The sequence below is a fragment of the Zootoca vivipara genome, chromosome 3, assembly GCF_965207765.1.
Source record: "Zootoca vivipara chromosome 3, rZooViv2.hap1.1, whole genome shotgun sequence".
NCBI lineage: Eukaryota > Metazoa > Chordata > Lepidosauria > Squamata > Lacertidae > Zootoca > Zootoca vivipara.
The window spans coordinates 58,258,069-58,279,709 of NC_142586.1; the positions used below are offsets into that span (position 1 = coordinate 58,258,069).

General features: G+C 40.8%; 1 protein-coding gene across 3 annotated transcripts; it reads right to left on the reverse strand.

Moving 5' to 3' along the window:
- Positions 1-2,863: 2,863 nt before the first annotated feature.
- Positions 2,864-17,146, reverse strand: MTFR2 (mitochondrial fission regulator 2). Of its 3 annotated transcripts, none has more exons than XM_088667275.1 (9): positions 16,745-17,146; positions 14,334-14,481; positions 12,956-13,078; positions 9,945-10,049; positions 8,796-8,917; positions 7,934-8,109; positions 6,530-6,836; positions 4,795-4,975; positions 2,864-3,901 (listed from the first exon to the last, which is right to left on the reverse strand). In XM_088667275.1, the coding sequence occupies exons 2-9, from the start codon at positions 14,394-14,396 to the stop codon at positions 3,836-3,838; spliced, it is 1,143 nt and encodes a 380-aa protein (XP_088523401.1). In that variant the 5' UTR covers positions 14,397-14,481; positions 16,745-17,146; the 3' UTR covers positions 2,864-3,835. The 3 variants fall into 3 exon arrangements, with proteins under 3 accessions (XP_088523401.1, XP_088523400.1, XP_060128688.1); XM_088667274.1 differs by lacking the exon at positions 16,745-17,146 and adding an exon at positions 15,540-16,511; XM_060272705.2 differs by lacking the exon at positions 16,745-17,146 and adding an exon at positions 15,892-16,150.
- Between the last annotated feature and the right edge of the window lie 4,495 nt (positions 17,147-21,641).

Here is a 21,641-nt window from a genome sequence, read left to right on the forward strand (position 1 = left end):
AACTTGAAATAATGCTTACTGCATGGTGAAATGCAGTAGGAAAAAACATCAGTATTTTAAAAGGTGTAAAACTCCTTAGATGAAGCAAAAAAGTTGTAAGTTTTATCAGATAAAATGTATTATTTAAGATACTAAAAATAACTTGAGAGCAGATTACTGGATTATGGGAGGTATGTTAGTGCACCAAGATTCTTATGATTAGCAGTGTATCACCAGGTGGCACTTCTGCTAGCTATATATATATATATACACACAAGTCTTAGAATATGCTCCAGATAAAGGAAGCTCAAGTCCCATTTGCATTTGCATCTCAGGATCCAGGAGATTTAAGAAATCCAGGCTACAGAGGTGATTACTAAGGCTGCATGCTAACTCTATGCCATGCAATGCATTGATTTTTTGTTTTGGAGAGAAGCCCTTATTAAACGTAAGAGATAACTGCAAAACACAACTGCCAAGAGTTAGAGCTCCCATACAGTATCAGGAGAAGCACAAGCACCAGAAGACACAGAACCACCATGCATCATGAGGATTGAGCACTTGTAGAGGCTTCACTCCACTGATAAATATTAACAGGCTACATGGAGAAGGGGAAGACAGCAGCAAGCACAATGAGCAAAGAACTCACACAATAAATACCGCACACAGTCACTACAGTCCAGATAATAATACAGTAAGAAATAGCTGGTCAGCTAGCTGGTCTAGTTCCAAGTGCTAGTGCAACTGTAATCTTCTAAAGACACCAACAGAATGGGGATGCCATACAAATCAGAGTGGGGGTACTGGCTGACAGAGCAAGTGGCATAGCACACAGTAGAGAAATATGTGGTAAGGAGCCCACAGAGGGGGGAATTTACCTCTGGATATGCAGGAATCCTGTTTATGACCAGGGAACTGCAGCTTTTGAGAAACTAGCCTTCTACTCTCAAGTTCTTTTAGTATCTACGAAGACCTAGAAACTTTACAGCATAAATATCAACAGACTAAAAACAAAACCAATGTATTTGGTTGTTAAACTGTACCTCCGGAAAGAAAAGGTGTTGTCTATGGAAGACAGGCAATATGAAAGCAAAACTATTTTTTGCAAAGCTATAGTATCAGATTGCCCTCTGGTGGTTAAAATCACCATTTAATCACATTTAAAGTACATGGGTTGGCCATTAATATCTACGGTAAAGGATGCGACTGAGATACCGTTTTTCACAATAAGGATGGAGGAATTTGTTCCATATTTTTCCGATCTTCCTTTTGGGTCAGAATGCAATCATACATTCCTCTGGATTTTGCAATACAGTTTTGGTCCAAAAACCTCTCCACAAGATATGTATTTTATGTAAACAAAGTCATATTAAAAGAGGAAATGCATTCAAAAGCATTGAAATCTGTGTGTTTTGTGGGGGAGTGCATGCAAAATGCATCAACATCATCCTGATTTTTAAGTCTGCAAGAAACAGGGGTGGAATGAACCTATGATTGAGGATCAGTGACAGTGAAACAAAATGTATTTAGGCTAGCCCATTCCTAGTCCAGGGGATTGGACTATGGTTCACCTCTCACAAAATGTTCAAATGTTTTCAATTAAAATGGAAAGTCAAAAAGCACAAGGCACTGGATAGCTCAGTTGGGTAGAGCATGTTGCAGATAACATCAATGTCTCAGGATTCAATCCTCATATGGGACAGCTGCATATTCCTGCACTGCAGGAGGTTGAACTAGATCATGGTTTCCCAAACTTGGGTCTCTATCAGTTTTTGGACTGCAACTCCCTTCATCCCTAGCTAACAGTACCAGTGGTCAAGGATGATGGGAATTGTAGTCCAAAAACTGCTGGAAACCCAAGTTTGGGAAACCCTGGACTTGATAGTCCTCAGGGTCCTTTCCAATTCTACGATTCTATGAAAACCAACCTCACTCTCACCTATGTTGTTCAAAATACAACTACAACTGAACTTTCAAATACAAAATGAAGTCTGTTTGGAAAAGTTACAAGCAACTGAAAATTATGGCAAACATGGGGGGGGGCTATATATGACACACTGCTAAGTCTTTGCAATTAAGAGGTGACATACTAAGACAGGCATCAATGTACTGTTGGCTCTAGAGGGGCACATCACTCAATAACTAAACAGACACACATAGCCAACATTCAAATTACATACATTTACTGCCGTCACATTATTTATGATACAGCCTGAGGCAAGTAATGTCTTTGTCTATGCAAATATCAATATAGAACTAAAAGTTATCTCTTCCTTGAGTAAGAACCATGCAATGATGGAACAGAAAACAAAATATTAAGCAACAAATCATCAGAAGGAAGCACTTTTATCTCAGGGAAGGAAACCAATATATTGAGACAAATTTCCTCTGCTTGCCATCCACACAAAAAACCATATGCAAGAATTATAAGGAGCAATGCACTATAACTGGGATACTAAACAAAAATATAAATAAGTAAATAAAAATATAAATAAGTAAATTAAAAAATATATAAAAATACAATAAATAAAAAGCAACACTCAAAAGTCTGCAAGGGTACACCAGAAGGTTTGAATACATGAGGAGAACCTGATAAAGACACATTATGGGTACAATCCACAAACCCTCTGTGCTGTGCAATATCTAGGTTGCATGTATGACGGGGCATCCAGAGTTTAAATGGTTGTGGTAGAAGAGATGCAAACTTTTTTTAGATAGCACTTCTACCCTGTATAGCATATTGTAAGTTACAAGGGGAATGACATATCATATAGCTTATATTCCTCCACAAATCTTCATACACAAGACTACGAAATCTGAAATATTACAGTCATGGAGAATGATCATACAGTTTAGACATAAACGATTTCTTTTGTAAGCAAAATTTACTGGGGTGCAAATAGTCAACAGCAATATTTATTTGAATCATGCATTTCAAATATGCACACAGTTCATGTGTTTTCTTTACAAACTTTTACAGTATTCAAGGATGTTAATGGTCTCTTACTCAAAACCAAGCAAACACCACTGGTGCCAATTATTGAGATCTTATAAGGCTGCACCACTGAATCAAATTGAGAAAGGGATATTTTTGAGGAAGCTATTCCTTACTATCAACATATTAGCCCTATTCAGTGATGTTGCCATTATTCAATTAGCAGTCATGTAAGAGGAAGTGGGGCTCTGTCCACTGGTCCTGTCTCTGTGTCTTCAACCCCAACCTCTCCCGCGTTGTAAATGCACTGGGGGCAAGATTGCAAAGAGAAAGCCCATCAAGCACAAGCAAGCTCCGTCCATGATAAGGATCCCAAGTTGATGGGGAAAGGTTACATGTGTTAGGTGGGAGAGATGCTCCCTCTGCAGAGATATCCTCAATGTGTTGGTGTGAGGCTGCCGAGAATGGGAATGTGCAGGGGTGAATGTGCAGGAGAGGCCAAAAGCCACAGCAAGCGTCAACTCTTCACACAATAGCTAATCCCATTATAGGAAAACAAATGAACAGGATACCGTTTCGTAAATATATTATCATCTACATGTAACCAAATTAATTTATATTTTGTTTCTGTGGTACTATTCTCTTCTTCTTTTTTGACATGTTTATGTGTCTGCTTTAAATTCTGCAGCCCAGACTATAAAGTTGTTATAAAAACCAGTAAAACATACTCCTGCTGATAAAATATTTTACACAAACAAATTCCAGATGCTTGGCTGCTGAAGTAGATTAATGAAAAACAGCTAGCTCTATAAGCTGCTGCTTTATAGCACAGTATCAAGGTCTATGAAACCAATGGCAGAGCTTTTCTCAAGAAGCTCTACATCATGGCTAAAGATGAATTGCTGGTTTTGCAGCTGATACCTACATCAGCTCATTAGTTCTAATAAGCGTCTGCTTCATACTTGGCTTCAAAACCCGACAGCCAACCTGAAACAAAACACATTTTAAATGAATGAATTATTTCATCACCTGCTCCTATGTCCAATGTGAACAAATCTGCTGCTCATCATGACAAAGAGTTTCATGACAAATTCATTTTATATGGGTTTTTAATTGTTCTTAGCCATTGTGTCTATGTTGGTATATTTTGCTAATGCTTTTATAACATGTTTTGCTAATTTTGGATGTAGTTGTCTCTGTAAATATGGGCAGTATACAAATGCAATTATTGTTGTTTAGTTATTTATTTAATTCAAAATGCATCTATAAATCTCCCAACAGCTTCTGAATAAGTGAAACTTCTGCATGGCAGTTTATTTTTAACTCATTTCCTGATTTCAATGAGGGTAAAGAGAAAGTATCACAAGAAAATAAACTCAGGATCACAACCATACAGCTACTGTGTGGCATCCTCTCTGTAAGACAAGAGAAGAATACAAGTCATGGGAGCCTCCTTCAGGAAGTCCACTCTCAAATTTCCTCCACTAGCTTTAAAACCATGCTGAAGGCTTTTGTAGCAGCATTTACCTTTTAAATTTGGTTACATCTCTTAGTCTGGTTTAGATCTCTTCAATGCTGCTGATCTTTTTTATACTGTACTAGTTTCACCTATTATGATTGTTACTGTTTTAATATAAAATGTAAGCTGTAAGTGTATTTTAACTGACTTTATATGTTCTTGTGTAATAGCAATTTAATGAAGAGCAGTACAAAAATATCTATAATTAATAAAATGACAAACTATTTAGTACTTGATTCCCCCCCAATTGAGATCATAACACTGGACACTATTAGACTTCCTTCTATATCACTAGTATTCATGCCATATATAAATGACAGAAGCCATTAACAAAAACAAAAACAAAAACCCAGATACATACCATTGGGGTATCTGGACTGGAAAATGGAGAAGCACTATAGGATCTGTTCTCTTTATCAAAGGAATCATCATTATTCTGCGACGCAAATTTCTCTTTAAGAGCTTCTGCTATTAAAGCTGCTGGATCCCACTGTGATGCAATTCTTTTTTTTGTTTTGGGTAGAGGTGTACCTCCTGGTGATCTGGAAAGAGAACCAAAGTGTTTACATTCTTCAGTCAAAGATGCTGCTTCTCCTACATAGTAAATGCATGCAGTACTACCGTAATTGCCACCCTCTTCAGTCCTGTGACCCTCCACAGATAGAAGGCTTTTTTTTATTCCAGGGAGGCTTCTGACAATACAACTAGGAAAGAGAAAACTTTCATGTATTCCCTCTCTCCCCTTCAACCACCAAAGCCTTCACAAATCTGCTTCAGAGAATTGCGGTACTCTTCAGAATAGCATGGGAAGTGGCACAAGGAGAGGTGTATCTGTGGAAGTTGTTTTCCTCCCTGTTCGACAGACAGGATCAAAGTGCTTTCTGTAAGCAGAGTCACTTTGGAAAGAATCAATGCAAAGTAAATTCTGGGTATGTTGCTGTACACTTGACACTATGTGCACCAGGCCTAGTAGTGGGGAAGAGAGTTAAAGAACTCATTGAGTCCACTGTAGATCCTTTCCTATGAGTTCAGCTACATGTGAGAGAGCATTAAGTAGGCACTTGAACTTTTCATATAAAACTGGTAACTAATTCTTCATCTATGTCTGGGGAGCTGACACCAAGACGTATCGAACTACATGATAAATAGGCACCTTCACAACAGCACAACCTCATGCAAATTTATGTGATGTGCTGTTGCATTCAGGTATCAAATGCATGCATTTGCTATCATGCATCTCATTCTTGATTTCAGTTCATTTTCAGATCCAAGAAAAGACTCCTTAGGGGGAAAAGGAAGCTAACCTGTTATGGCTATTATTCCAACTCAACAAATTGTAGAACATATACTTTCAGCTTTTGATTTTATTGATCTTCCTTTTCAAAAAAACTGTTTTTAACATTGATTTTTATTGCAATCTTGATGTGATTTTTATCATCTTTGTAAACCGCTTTGAGGTTGTACAGTCATTTGGTTCTTGAATGCCTTGGTACTTCAACATTTTGGCTCCCAAATGCTGAAAACCCGGAAGTGAGTGTTCCAGTTTTTGAATGTTTTTCAAAAGCCAAATGTCCGATGCAACTTCTGGTTGAGTGCAGGAAGCTCCTGGAGCCAATCGAATGCCTTGGTTTTCGAATGTTTTGGAAGTCAAACAGACTTCCGGAATGGATTACTTTCGAGAACCAAGGTGTGGCTGTATTTAGTGTTAAGTTGTATACACAATGTGTTAAACAAAAATAAATACATTATGTGGCAAAAATGATTTGTAGCAGCTATAATGAACTATCAGGGGAGGTTTCAATGTCATGTCCTCTGTCACCCACTCAGCAGAACAGGGAAAGGAAGTAAGGTTATGAGCACCAACTTAGATTTTCAGGGGAAATAATTTTGGTAGTTCAGTGTGAGTTCTCTGCACAATTTATGTATTCACTCATCAGTCCAAGTGCATTCAAGCAGGAGTGGGCGCTGACAGCAGCTAGGCACCTGTACATATTACACCAGTTTCAGGCACTCTTAAAAAACTTCTAAGAGGGAAGATGTTGACTGTATTTTATATTCATTATTTTATCTTCAAATGCATATTCTGCTCAACGTACCTCTCAACTGCTCTTAGTTTGATCTTATTTATATCCTTCAGAACATCCATCATAGTGGGAAGAGCTTCTTCCTTCTGCCAACCTGTACTCTCTGTAGTATTTCTTATCTTACTTGAAGCCCGACGTTGTTTAATAAGCTCAATGGTTGAATTACAGGAATCAAAATTAGATAGAGGTACAGCTGGACATGGTGGTGCTGGTGGCAGTGGAGGAACAGCAATGTGAGAACTTGGGACTGGTGTAGAAGTCACTCCTGGCTGTGGGAGAGCATTAAAGGCATTGTTTGAGGAATTCACAATGCCTGAACCTATTAAACAGTTAAAGAGGTGATATTAGAATAGGGAACTGTAATGTTGATATGACAATTACATGAATGTCCTTTGATACACTTTTAACACTACCTGCAAAGTCTAGCAAGAGTTGTCTTCCATGAAACAATAGAAGACACCAAGGAACAAAATCATACTACCTTGAAAGGTTCTTTTAAAAAGATTATTCAACAGACGAATCATTGATTACACTACACTGGTTCTGGCAGATTTCAGACTTGGACCAGGGAGACCTGGATTCAGATCACTGTTCAGCCATGACAACTACTGAGTGCCTCTCTCTTAACCTAGGTTTCCTCAGAAATATTGCAAGGGTAAAATGGAATATTATAAATACTGCAATGAATTCCATGGAAAAAGAATTGGATAAAAATATGGTAAATAAACTATATTGGATAATCTCCCACAACTAAAGTCACTCACAGTCCTTCTTTAGTTTAAGATTACTACACCTTTTCAAGCACATTACTATAGTTATATGGGCTAAAAGAAAAAGTTTACAAATTTATTTGTTAAAGTGTTTATAATCCTAAAAGGCTGAATCCTGAAGAATATAGTAACAGTTTCAGCTGGTATGGTACAATGGTAAAATATGGGCAATGCACAGAGCCCCAACTTTCATTTACATAATTAATGAATATTTTACAATGCACAACAGCCAGGACTTCCCCTTTTTTGTTTGAACAGTAAACCTCTATACAATTTCACCATCTGCTTTTGATTTTTCCCTCAATCTGAAAAGAAGTTTACCAGGCAACATTGCAGGGGGGGGCGGGGCGGGGAAGAGTGCTGTTCCCTCCTAGGAATATATAGAAATAATTGTGAGTTCTTTGGATTCAGGCAAAATTCCCAATAATTCTCCTATCTAGTGTGTTGACTAGACTTCTATTTCTAATCTATGTTATTTCATTTTCTCTTGCCTACAGTACATATCTAACTTTTAAACATATGTACACTGTGTGCAGGATAATGAACTATCAAGACAGTGTTCTATATAAATGTTGCTATGAGATGGCAGTGTGACTGGACATTATGAAGAGCAGGAGCCATGCATGGACACATGTATCAGGCTTACATGGTTGATCATCTCCTGATCTAGGCACTGCCACAATTGCTGCAATCTGTGCACGAAGATTAGCCAATTCATTCTCAAGAGCAGAAATTTTTTTGAACGCATCTTCATTCACAACAGTTAATTTTTGCATACTTCCTTTTGTAGCAACCGGCACAACTCCTCTCCATTCATCAAATCTAGAAAATACCAATGTATAGATTTATAAGTGAACAGAGGAAACACTTAAAAAGCCAACATTATTACTATAAAGAGATATACAAACATATCCATCTGACCATGACATAGAACTCAACATTAGGTGCTCTGCAGCACAATTCTATATATGTCTACTTAGGAGTATCTCTGTGTTTTATGGGCATTTTTCTCAGGTGCATCCTGCTTGTTCACTTTCCATAAGCATCTGGTTGGCCACTGAGAGAACCGGATGCTGGACTAGGTGGGCCACTGGCCTGATTCAGCAGGTTCATCTTATATTCCTATGCACAATCAGAAGTCTACTTGTACAAAGTGCTTCTATTACATATTGGGCAATCTTCTTCTCTCAATAAAATCCCCCATGCCACTGTTCTGGGGAGGGGGGGTGTCTCCTGACATTCAAGAGAGGCATTTCTCGGTGGGTGGGCAGAAGGAAAGGAAATGAGAAAGCCATCACCCCCATCTTCCCTCACTCTCCATTCTCAGGATACAACCCATTACTGAGAAATACAAATGAGACTGCAAAAGTTTGGATGATTTTTTTTTATATAAAAAATCAAATGCTGATTGTTTTGTCCCTCAAGTAAAAAAAAGCAGTAGCTAAGAAACAGAGACAATTCCATTATAAAACATACAGTTTTTCTAAAGACATGTCAGTTTTACTTACCTAAATCTAGCATATGGTTCTCTTTCATTTTCTGCCATCCACAAGACATCAGCAAGAGATGGTGTAACAGAGCTACTAGAAATACTTTGCTCAGGTGTCAAAGAATTCAAACTCTGGATTACCTAAGACAGCAGGGAAGAAATATTATTAAGAGTCTATAAATGTATATCAGTATTTTTTAAAATAAAAATATCAAGCATCCATTAGTTCTAGTATTTTAATGAATTATTTCTCTGTTTAGTAAGTGGTGCAAGAGCACCATGTTGTTGTCCTCTCCGATATCCTATTTGCCAAGCAGAATAACCTTTTGAGAGCAAGAACAGACAAACCAGCCACCAATTATGCCACTGTGGGTTGTCTGCCTCTGTGTGTCAATATGTGATGGGCAGAGGCTCACCGCATGGATCAAACCTCAAGGGCAAAGAGAAGTGAGACATGGTGAGCATCATCTGTTCTGCATGGCAAGCCACTGTACACAAATGGCAAGAAGCAGCCTCCAACATGACAACTCTTTTTTGTCCTCTTTGGTAGCAATGCCATACTTCCAACCACTTTTTTACTTACTCCTTGTCTTTATCTTTGAAAATTCTAATCATCCATTTAAGATGAGGTAAACTAGAACTGTCAACAGCAAGGTTATACATATTGTTTCAAGAGGTTTGGAGGCACTACCACCATAACTCTTCTGAATGCCCCACTTACGGTAGGTGGGAGAGAGCACAATTCTCTCAATTCGTTTTTCAGGAGCACAGTTACAGCACCATCTTTTAGTTGTATTACAATGGCTAGCAGCTAGTATTCAGTACTCCCCCCCCCCACCAAAGTACTACAGCATAGATTGTCTCCAAAATCATTTGGCTTTGGGCTCTCAAATACTTCTTTTTCATATTCATAGCATAGATATATTTCAGATTTTCCCTTCCCTTTATCCATTTCCCCCCTTAATTCTCAGTGCTGGATAATAATCATTTCTACCGTAACACAAAATACATTTCTATTACCAATTTCCAAATCCTAAATGGCACAATTCCAGTAGAATTCATTTAGGGATGCCTGCTGTTTGTTCCCTAATTATATGCCACACAGAACATGATTTTAAATAAGGTATTAAAATTGTATTAATCTTACACTTTGCAATAACCCCTATACCTGAAACTGAGGCCTTGGACAAGGAGTTAACGGAATATGCTTCCCCAGTCTGCGAACGAAACTTCGGGTAGATCCATACTTTTTTCTTTCCCATGCCCAGGACACCTAAGAATCAAGCAATCCTCTTCAAGTTAAATGAGAATATTTTAAAAACAGCTGTCAACCAATTAAATAACTTTGGTTGCTTTGTCATCTATCTTTTAGCCAATAAAATGTATGTGCACATTACTGAAACCTTTAGATGCATTTTGCAGGAATTTAAAAAGTGTAGGCTGGTTTTCAAGTTAGTAACAGACGCAAACACTTACTGCTTGGGCAAATAAAGGTGAATGTTACTGTGCAGGATTTCAAGGTAAACACCTTAATTTTAATCACCAATTTTTAATCATACTTTTAGTATATAAAAGGGGAGGAGGTTTCCACAGGAATGCTTCAGTTGGAAACTGTTTCCATAAATTGATTGACATCTGATTCAGCATGTTTATTTTACCTGCTACATTAATTTATGTGTTGTATCTCTCAAAAAGCCATGCTGGATGGTTGCATGGGAGCCTGTTGAAGCTAAGTTCTTTAAAGACAGAGGTCCTCTGGTAGGGTCGAGATGACATGGGGTTGGGGGGTAAACTCCCATCCCTTGCAGGGGCGCAATTAGTGCCAGCAGCTTCTGTCAAGAGTCTGGGTGTAACACTCGACGCCTCCCTCTCTATGGAGGCGCAGGTTACAGCTACAGCAAAGGCGGCATTTTTCCATCTGCGCCGTGTTAAGCAGTTGGTTCCTTATCTTTCTTGCCCTGATCTAGCCAATGTGATCCATGCAATGGTCACCTCCAGGCTTGATTACTGTATTTCGTTCCACACGGGGCTGCCCATGAAGCTGACCCAGAAACTCCAGCAGGTGCAGAATGCCGTGGCGAGACTGACGGGTTCTTCGCCGTGGGACCACATCCAACCAGTGCTATATCAGCTGCACTGGTTCCCAGTGGAGTACAGGGTTAGGTTCAGTGTGGTGTAGTGGTTAAGAGCGGTAGACTCGTAATCTGCTCCTCCACATGCAGCTGCTGGATGACCTTGGGCTAGTCACACTTCTCTGAAGTCTCTCAGCCCCACCCACCTCACATTAACCTGTTGTGGGGGAGGAGGGGAAAGGAGATTGTTAGCCGCTTTGAGACTCCTTCGGGTAGTGATAAAGCGGGATATCAAATCCAAACTCTTCTTCTTCTTCTAGGTTTAAGGTGCTAGTTCTAACCTTTAAAGCCCGATAAGACCTGGGACCCTCGTACCTACAGGACCGCCTCTCCTGGTATACCCCACGGAGGACCTTACAGTCCTCAAACAATAACATCTTTGAGGTCCCGGGCCTCAAGGAGGTTAGACTGGCCTCAACCAGAGCCAGGGCGTTTTCGACCCTGGCTCAGCCTGGTAGAATACTCTTTGCAAGAGACCAGGGCCCTGCGGGACTTGACATCTTTCCGCAGGGCCTGCAAGACATACCCATAAAATAAGCCGTAGCAGGATTTCTAAGCATTTGTGCAATATAAGCCAGACCCTGAAAATAAGCCATAGTGTGTTTTCTTGAGGAAAAATAAATATAAGGCAGTGTCTTATTTTCGGGAAAACACGGTATAGGTGGCCTTTCTAACTCTTCTCACGGGCTCATACAAATAGCTGGGCCTGGTGAGTACTTAAAGTTCCCAACCCCTAAAGATATAGTTACAATTTGCGGGTAGCCACCTGATCTTATTTTGATTTTAAGCTGATTTTAAGCTGCATTTCAGTTGACTGCTGAATTATATGTCTTAATATATTATATATTTTGTATATTTTGATGTTAGCCACCCTAAGCCCGGTTCTGGCTGGGGAGGGCGGGATATAAATAATTTTTATTATTATTATTATTATTATTATTATTATTATTATTATTATTATTATTATTCTTTCAGTAGTCAAAAAGTACTTGATGTGAAATAATGGGGTTGGGGGTGGAGAGATTCAATAAAGCACACTGACAGTGCAATCCTGTGCATGTCTACTCAAAGGGAGGTTGTACCAAGTTCAAGGGGGGTTCCCAGGTAAGTAACACCTAGACTATTGAAATGCACTCTAAATTGGGGATCCCTTAAGGACATCCAGAGATGTCTTTTAACCAGCTAGTGGCAAATTCTGCCACTGGAGTATTGATAGGTGCATCTGCACTGTCTTAACACCTATTCTGCATTATCAGTATTGGCTGTCTATATGTTAGCAGGCACAGTTAAGGTGCTAGTGTTGACTTTTAAAGCTTCAAATGACCTGCAACCCTGTTACACTTCCTCCCATACCAACCAGCTACAGTGATGTGGGATAGGAACTTGTCTGTTGCGGCGTAGCACCATGAGTGTAGAATTCTCTTCTCCTGAAGGCACAAATGGCAACATCCTTGCTGGGAGTCAACAAACAAATTAAAATACACTTGTTTTCCTGGGCCTTTGGTTTTACTCTGCACCAACATGTTTAACTGACGATTGTTTTTAGTAGCAATTTAAGTTTATTACTGTTTTATGTTATATGAGGCTGTGTCACATTGTGGGAAACCACCCTGTGTTTAACTGTGTGTGATGAAGGACAGTCTAGAAATTTCATTAACAAAAATAAATAGCACATGAAGTTATTAAAAGTGTAGAACTGTAGAAGTCACAAAGAGATAACTGCTTGTGAAAAAGCATGCATTTGCTAAATTTTATTACATAATCTGTCCTGTGTTGCATATACTGCAACTTATTTTCATTGCTTATACTTTATTTGAAACATTTATTTGAAACATTGGTTACAGGGTGGCATAGAAATATCATTAATCATCATGGAAGACTCCCAAGATAGAAAAGAAAGGAAAAAGTCAAGGAAAAGGACACTGGAGAATGTTTATGATAGCGCAGAAATGTGAAGCTAGCCATGCAGTAAAATTGCTGCTGGGGAAGAAGCCAAAACTTACACACTTCATAAGCACAATTAAGACAAAAAGAAAAATGATCTTACTGCATAGCTTCTTGAGATGGCACATAACTGTTGGAAGTGTGCTCCTGAAGAGGTGTTTGAAGGAAGATGGGATGCAATCATATGAACAAAGGCATTAAGACAAACTTCACACCTCTGTATAAGCTGTAAAAAGAAAAAGGCAATCTATGCAAATCCAAGAATCTACGGTATAATCAACCCAAACATTCTAGATTCTCAGTCAGCAGGGTAGGGAAGCAAACAGAAAAGAGTTAACTCTTCCTCAGAAAGAAGGATGGATCAGGAGGGGAAAACTTCATGTCATCCCTGGGAAGAAGGAACGTTCCAGCTTTTTGGCTCTACCTTCTAGAGAAAAGCATGGCAGCTCTAGTCATGGTGGCTGTGCTCTGCCTTCACAATCAGAGGCTCTATTCTTCTGAATACCCCTCTGCTATTTGGTGCACTACCCTCCTGATTGAGAACAGAAAGTTGGACTCACTTTGTTCTTCAGGTCAGCAGGGAGTGGAACAGAGAGGCAAACTCACATTATATAGATCAATCATATAGAGGGTGGTTTATGCCTCTCTTCCATGCTATTTATTATAGTCTTTTTTTTTAAGCAAAATAAAAAAATTCCTTCAGTAGCACCTTAAAGACCAACTAAGTTTATATTTTGGTATGAGCTTTCGTGTGCATGCACACTTCTTCAGATACACTTTTTTTTTAAGGATATTGTTGGACTCCTTAATTACTGTCCCTTATGATGTTCTTCTTTATGTTACTGGTGATAAATGCAGTTCTAAGAACTTTCAGTACTGAAATAAAGTCTGAAACTGCAAGACTCCTCCTCTCCAGGAAGAACATACAAGTTTCTCTCTCGATCATTCAGCCATCTTCCTGCTCCACTCCTCCACACTCACCAGAACACTTCATGGTGAGTCCAACATTCCAATTTCTTTCCAAGATGAAACTACCATAACAGCAGCTTCCAGCAAGTAATAAAAAGACAGGAGTAACCCACCTTTTGCTAAAACAAAATTACTAATGAACCAGACATTATTATTTCTGTAATTGCCACTTTCAATAACATCAAGGCAGATATAACTATAAAAATGACAGAATTCAAATGTTAGGTTATTATGGTGTAGGGGAGCATTTAACCTATGTTTAAATGAAATGTGCTTACTCAGGCTCTTATGGTGCTGAGGAGAAAGCACTCACTTCTGCTTTCATTATCAAATACTACCTAGCACGAGAGCAATTGTTTTCATGGAAGATACTACTATCAAGTATGAGGCAATCAACAAGACATCTAGCATCTAATGGAACATGGTGAAAATTGTATAGCTCTAACTCTGTTTTAATACAAAACTTCCATGAAACAGCCCCACTCCTGAACTTGTCTATAATGTTTGCTTACCAGTTCTGGTGGCACGCCATAATATTCCAGCAGTTGTCTTAAGAGATTCAGTACAAGAGACATAGTACAAAGCACTTGAATTAACTCAAGTGCCAGTTAAAAATTACTGTTGCACATGCCAGAGGGGCTCAGCAAATATTTGCTACAGCTGCAAAGAGAAGAGTTTATTTCATAATTAGGGTAAAACTACAAACTCAGTTTACTTTTACCTCCACATGAAATATTTATAAATGCAATGTAAAAGCACAATTAGTTAAAAGAGTAATAAGGAAGATTATAAATAATTATTATAAATAATAATTAAATCATTGAATTGTAGAGTACTTCCCCCAAACTGAAGCTTGATCCTTAGTATGTGTTTCCAGAAGCAATATTAATATTCAAAAGTGACACACCTCTCACACACAACTAAAAAACATTGCCACACTTTTACAGCCAAGAAAATGAACCACAATTTCTCAAACTCCCCCCCGCCTTAACTCAAGAGGCAGCTGATGTTTAACACAACCACCATTTCACCAACACCTCAAACTAAGAATTGTACAGGTGAAACTCGGAAAATTAGAATATCGTCGAAAAGTGCATTTATTTCAGTAACACAATTTAAAAGGTGATAGATGCATGACATGCAAAGCAAGATATGTCAAGTCTTTATTTGTTGTAATTGTAATTATTTGTCATTAGGCGGGTCAATTATAAATAGAATGTAATTACATGAAATGTAATAGCGATGTTTATTTTTGTATTATTGTAACTATTTGCTTTATTACTGTGGAATTTCCTAAAGAAAGCATTTGTAAAAATTAAAATGAAAATAAAAAATAAGTTGCATTACTGAAATAAATGCACTTTTCAACGGCATTCTAATTTTCCGAGTTTCCCAGCGTCATCTAGTCCAACCCTCTGCAACGCAGCAACCTCAACCCGCACTCCCCGATCCAATCTGAAACCAACCTGGACCCTGTTCAGTTTTGGCAAATGTGCGAGCAGTTTTATCGCTGCACCATTTGGAGGGTCACGTTTCTACGGAAGAAAGGGAAAGGGACGGTCGTGCGTTTAGAGACGGAAGGAAATGACTTTTTGTAAACAAAGACCCAAATATGATTAAACCGTGAAATAAAAACGTTGAAAACAAAAAAGTATTAGCTGAATGAGAAGTTGTTACCAGGACAAATAAACCTTCTGCAGCTTTTGCAGATACCTCACCAATGTGGCAGGAAGAAGGGAGAGCGGGCGAGAGGTCTCAAGCGGAGGAGCCCCTTTTCCTTGCTCGTTCACTGCAGCAGCTGAGGGGTCAGGAAGGGCAGTTTTACCCTTCGGTGAGGGGGCTGTTGGTGGCGGGTTGCTTATTTATTTTTTTGCATCCCCTCGTTTGCCTCTCGACAGGCCCGCTTCCTATCGGCCGGGGAGGGAGCTAGCCCACAACACGCGAGGAGAGCCAACCACGCCCCAACGGTCCTCTTCAGCCGTTGAGGGGTTGCTTTCATACGACTTTCCCAAACCGTCGGCTAAAGCAGGACGCTGAACGAAACACGCAGCTGCTGGAGGGGAAACTCACCCTCCACCGCGAGACTTCTATCTCTGACACACACGCGCACGCGGGCGCCGAAACGAGAGATGCGCGGAAAGACGCCGAGCGCGAGCAAGAACTCAGCACAATCAAACCTTGGCACTCCCTCTTTCGATTGGATGAGCGGGAAGAGGCGTTGCTTCGCTCTGCAGCCAATCCCGCAGCGCTAAGGCGCCGTTTCAGGAAAAGGTGTGGTTTGCCGCGGCGCGGAGCCCAACCCTAGGAGAGACGCTTTTGGATCGCGGGGGCTGATGGGAAGCGGCAGCGCGCTCTAATCGGTCGGCGGCAGAATCCCCGAGGTGCTGTTGGGTCCGCTGTATGCACAGAGACAGTGTCTTATACGTATTAAACATACGTCAGCGTGGGCATGTGGTTTTAGTTGCACTTCTAGCTGCTTTTATGGGAGACAGCACACAAGACAAAAACTATAATCACCTAATATTTCATCAAGCAGGGCCGTCTTAAGCCTATCCAGCGCCCCCCCCCTTCCTAGCCGGAAAACCGCCGGGTCACTTTCCGCAGGAGCCTCTGGGCTGCTGGCACCGGGGCTCAGAGGATCGCAGCCGAAGCTCTTTCTGTGCTGCTCGCTTCCTGCCTTCCTGCGCCTCTCTCTCTCTCTCTCTCTCTCTCTCTCTCTCTCTCTCTCTCTCTCTCTCTCTCTCTCAGCGGCTGCTTGAATGGATTGGGGGGGGGGGGCATAGCTGCCAAGTTTTCCCTTTTCTCGCGAGGAAGCCTATTCAGCATAATGGGAAATCCCTTAAAAAAAGGGATAACTTGGCAGCTATGGGGTGGGGGGTGGAGGAGATGGAGGAGCGGGAAACGAAAGCGGAGGAAGAGTTACCTTTGCATGGCGGGCTTTTGTATTCTTGCTTGGCCATGGCAGCATTTACAATGGGGAAGAGCTACAGAGTGGCGGGAGGAGAGCAGAAATGGACCGTCTTCCTTCTCCGAGGCCGAAAGTAGAACTGTGGGGAGGGAGTTGGCACCAGGGCCCCATTGTCACAGCCGTGCGGGCGGCTCTTCGCCTGGGTGCAGCTTACACCCAACGGCCTCTCGGGCAGCGGTGTCGGCAGCAGCAGCGGGCGGGCACGGAAGGGCGCAGCTCCAGTGTCACCACCAGCTCGCGGGGGACCGGGCTGGGCGCCGTGTCGCGGCTGCTAGAGGGTCCAGCGTGGCATGTTGGCCGGAGTGCAGGGAAAGGGGAGGCTGCCGGCAAAGCCGTGCATCTTCCCCTCACAGGACTGGGGCGCCCCTGAGAGGGATGACATCAAGTACCTATTGAAGCTAATGAAAGCGTAACAACTGTTTCCATCCCCACCATCAGGCGGCTTAGGTGAGCCAATTGCCACACAAAGCTGCCATGGCAGCCCCATAGCCATTCCTCCAGAGGTCCACTAGCCTATTGGAGAACGAAGTTGCGTGCCACAAATCTTTTTTTGTGTGCACCGCCCTAAGCTAACAGGACTCTCAAAGCTCCACTCAGCTGCATTGAAGGATGCTATCCCATCACCAGGGCTGAAGATTCAAGTTCCACTTCTGTACATGGAATGGGGGGGAGCAGTCCTTTGCTCAGGAAGAGGAATGTTTAGGACCTGCTTTGATAACCACCACTCTGCAGATGAAGTCTCAAAACTGCTAAACCCTAGGGAATAGTGTGTACTACAAATCAATTGTTTCCTGATGGCTATGCAAATATCTAGAACAGGAGTGCAATTATGCACATGCTAATGAACAGTATTGCTAGATTTCACCTTCCTAAATCTGATTTAATTTTTGTGCAAAGGAAAAATCCAGGTTTCAACTTGCTTTATTTTCAAATTTAGTCTTGATTATTGCTATACAGTAAATCCCCTTCCCGGGACCCAGGTGGCGCTGTGGTTAAACCACTGAGCCTAGGGCTTGCTGATCAGAAGGTCGGCGGTTCGAATCCCTGTGACGGGGTGAGCTCCCATTGCTCGGTCCCAGCTCCTGCCAACCTAGCAGTTCGAAAGCACATCAAAATGCAAGTAGATAAATAGGAACCGCTATAGCGGGAAGGTAAACGGCGTTTCCATGTGCTGCTCTGGTTTGCCAGAAGCGGCTTAGTCATGCTGGCCACATGACCTGGAAGCTGTACGCCGGCTCCCTCGGCCAATAATGCGAGATGAGCGCGCAACCTCAGAGTCGGTCACAACTGGACCTAATGGTCAGGGGTCCCTTTACCCTTTACCTTTAAATCCCCTTCCCACAATGAGCCTGCTTAAAGTGTATGAGATCCCACCACTAAACACACTGTTGGTTGTTGCGAAGATGCCAGGTGTGCTTTCACTCCCAAGTTGCAGCCTTTTTGTCTGCTTGCAGCATGTACTGTTAACAAATAGATACAATATTGTCTCAAGAATGAAATGCCTTCAGGCTTACCTTAGTGCTTAACCACTACTGGCACTGAGATTGTTCCATAGTCCAAGAAACAAGCTTCTCATCTGGTTCAGAAAAATCTTACTGGTTCCCAAATTGAGATTGTGTCTGTGGTCACTCCAATCTGTCACATCTTGAATCTATGGCCAATTGCAGCTTCCTGGAACATGTCCCTGTGTAACTCTCCTTTAAACATTATGTTCATCAGGAAACACAGAAGCAGTTTCAGTCATGTAAACACTGAATTGGTCTTGCATGTCAAAACACATACCTTATTTCACTTGTAGTGATCTCAAGTCTAACAGGGCCTTCCTTGTTTGCTACTTTGCTCAGTCAATGTGGTTTAGCAGTCTGTATCACCGCATCCATGCTTTTCACCCTTGTTCATTGTAATGTATTTGGTTCTTAAATTTAAGCCAAAACAGAAACTAAAGAATGCTACGTAGTCCAGGCTTTGCTGATCACTGCATTTAATCTTTTGTTTCCCCCAATGCTCAAATTCTGTGCCATAGCTCATTCTTCTTGCCATTTCTGAACTAGTGCTGAGTGTGCCTGGTTACTTGGGATTTTCACCAATATGTAGGATGATGCTTTTGTTACCCTAATCTTCCGAGTTTTGATATAAATATATCTAATACACTACAAACTTTCCATCGCCTGCCACATTATAAAACTAACCAACACATTTATGTCCAAGTCATTTATTTTCATTTATCAGTTCTTCCTGGAACAGCACAAGTGGTATCACCAACACGGTGGCTGGGTTTGAATAAAGAAATAGAGCAGAAGTGTCTGGTGTATGAGAAGGTAGATGGAGGTGATCAGTACTGTTTAGTTAACCTATTTTGAAAGCATATATTTCAAACATTTGTTACAATCCACTACTCTGAAAACCAGTATTTTCCACCATCCAGGTTTGGCTGTCTGGGAGGACCCTTTTGTTTTCCAATCCTTTTATATCATATGTCTGTCAGTATGTTCAGTATACCAGAACTAAGCTTGTTGCAAGCTAGTCAGTGCCCATGCTCTTGGAAGTGACTTTGGCAATTTCTTGGAGGAAGAAACATCAATGGCAAAATTATTTTGGTTAGCCTTTTCAAACCCCACAGAATCCCAGGACTTGACAGGACCATAGTATACAAGTAAATAAAACTCACTTTGAGCACATCTTTAGCAATTTGAATTACTGGGGAAATGGCATAAGCAAGAGCCATGGAGGACCAACAGATAATTTTGCAGTTGTTATATTAATCATCACTAGGCTTGCGTCTAGGACTGAGTTGTTTATTTCAGCGCCTAAGAATACCATTCTACCATCAGGCTTTGATGCCTTTTATTATCAGAAGGGGACACATCTGACTGTACTTCCTGAAAATAGAAATCAGGGAATTCAATAAATGTGACAATGTCATAATACCTTTACCTTACTAGATTTTAAAATAAAGGGTGCACCTGCCCTCCTGAACATCAAGTGCAACTCAATCAAATGGGTGGGTTTTGGTGCATAAAAGTGTCAACCTGAAATGAGCTGGCCAATTTTTCCACTACTTCACAGAATTCCCCTTTTGTAGATATTGAATTGTATCTGATTAAGTAATGCTCAGTGTAGAACCACTGAAATCAATGGACTACTTTAGTAATAGTCCAATAAAACGGATAAATGAAAGTATGTCTTCTCACAGTGTATAGTTACAGTAAACTATGGAACTTGCTGTGATAGCCACCAACTTGGATGGCTTAAAAAGAGGATTAGACAAATTCATGGAGGAATAAGCACTAATGCTTCTGAATACCAGGAGGGAGGAGTGCTCTTGTGCTTGAATTCTGCTTGCGGGTCTCCCACAGACATCCAGTTGGCCACTGTGAAAAAGATGCTGGGCTAGATGGTGATCCAGCAGGCTCTTTTTATGTTCTCATGTTAGTAACTAAGTTAAGCCCACTGATTTCAATGGGTCTGCTCATATGATTTAGTCAGAGACAATCCATTGCTCCCAATGTTGCAAATCTATGCTACTGTTGTAAATAGATGGCTTCTCAGCTAATCTACCTTAGAATCATAGAACTGTAGAGTTGGAAGGGACTCTAGCCCAGGGGTCCCCAAACGAAGGCCCGGGGGCCAGATGTGGCCCAATCGCCTTCTCAATCTGGCCCGTGGATGGTCCGGGAATCAGCATGTTTTTACATGAGTAGAATGTGTCTTTTTATTTAAAATGCATCTCTGGGTTATTTGTGGGGCATAGGAATTCGTTCATTATTTTTTTTCAAAATATAGTCCGGCCCCCCACAAGGTCTGAGGGACAGTGGACCGGCCCCCTGCTGAAAAAGTTTGCTGACCCCTGATCTAGCCTAAAGCGTCCATGGCAGATCACCATCCAACCTCTGCTTAAAAACTTCCAATGAAGGAGGGCCCACCATGTTCTGAGGGAGTTCGTTCCTCTGTCAAGCAATTCTTACTGTCAAAAAGTTATTCCTGATGTTTAGTTGTAAACTCTGTTCTTGTGACCTTGCTTGTTTAAAATAGGTACTGTGCTTCCACCCAAGGGCTTATGAAAATAAAATCCTGTGTGATCTGTGACTAGATTAAGAAAGCATAAATCTCCCTTTTAGATACAAACTACAGTTTTATAAAGGAGATGCATGGTCGTACATTACAAAAGCCTAGAATTTATTTTGTGAAAACAAGTACGGTAATTTGGACAGCTGCATCTAGACTTCTTGGTTAATTAACCTAACAAGGTAAGAATAAATTAGGCTGCATCCATAATACCCATCTGCTTGTGCAACAGAGCTCCCCTCTCCTCACCCCTGAGCTCCCAAAAATTGCTCCATAGGGTTCCCCAACTCTCTGGAACAGGTTTGGGGGGCTGAAGGGAGAACAGTAAAGAGGAGCTCTGTTGTGATGTCATAATGTAGACCATAATCTTCAAATCACAGTTCACCTTACAAAAAATTGAATTTTTTTTTACTACTGAATACAGTACTTTGCACATTACCATTAAGATACTGAGCAGGGTTTGCTCAACAGTACACCTCAACGCTTTGCATTTATAGATGCCATTCATTCCTGGCAGCAGGACTAGAGAAGACGGTAACCAGAATCTCTCAATAGCTGATGGCAGTCAGAGTACAAGTGCCAACAGTGTGACTTTCGGAGCTTAGCAATTACTGTAATATGATTTCAAGCAGTAGAATTTATTGGACAAAACACTGGTCTTCAACATTTAAATGGACACATGAATTCAAGTTTGGCTTATATTACTCTTTCAGTATGTGGTTTTTAAATGTAGAATAGAATGTCAGACTTTCCTCCAAGAATCCTTATAGCTTAGACTTAAACATAC

Bases quoted from the DNA above. Each gene is read 5' to 3' on its own strand.
- MTFR2 (XM_088667275.1), bottom strand. From the start codon at position 14,396: ATGTCTCTTGTACTGAATCTCTTAAGACAACTGCTGGAATATTATGGC. The intron at 13,079-14,333 runs GTAAGCAAACAT...TTCTTTTTACAG, and splicing joins ATGGCGTGCCACCAGAACTG to CTTATACAGAGGTGTGAAGT. The intron at 6,837-7,933 runs GTAAGCCTGATA...ACTGTTTAATAG, and splicing joins ATCAGGAGATGATCAACCAT to GTTCAGGCATTGTGAATTCC.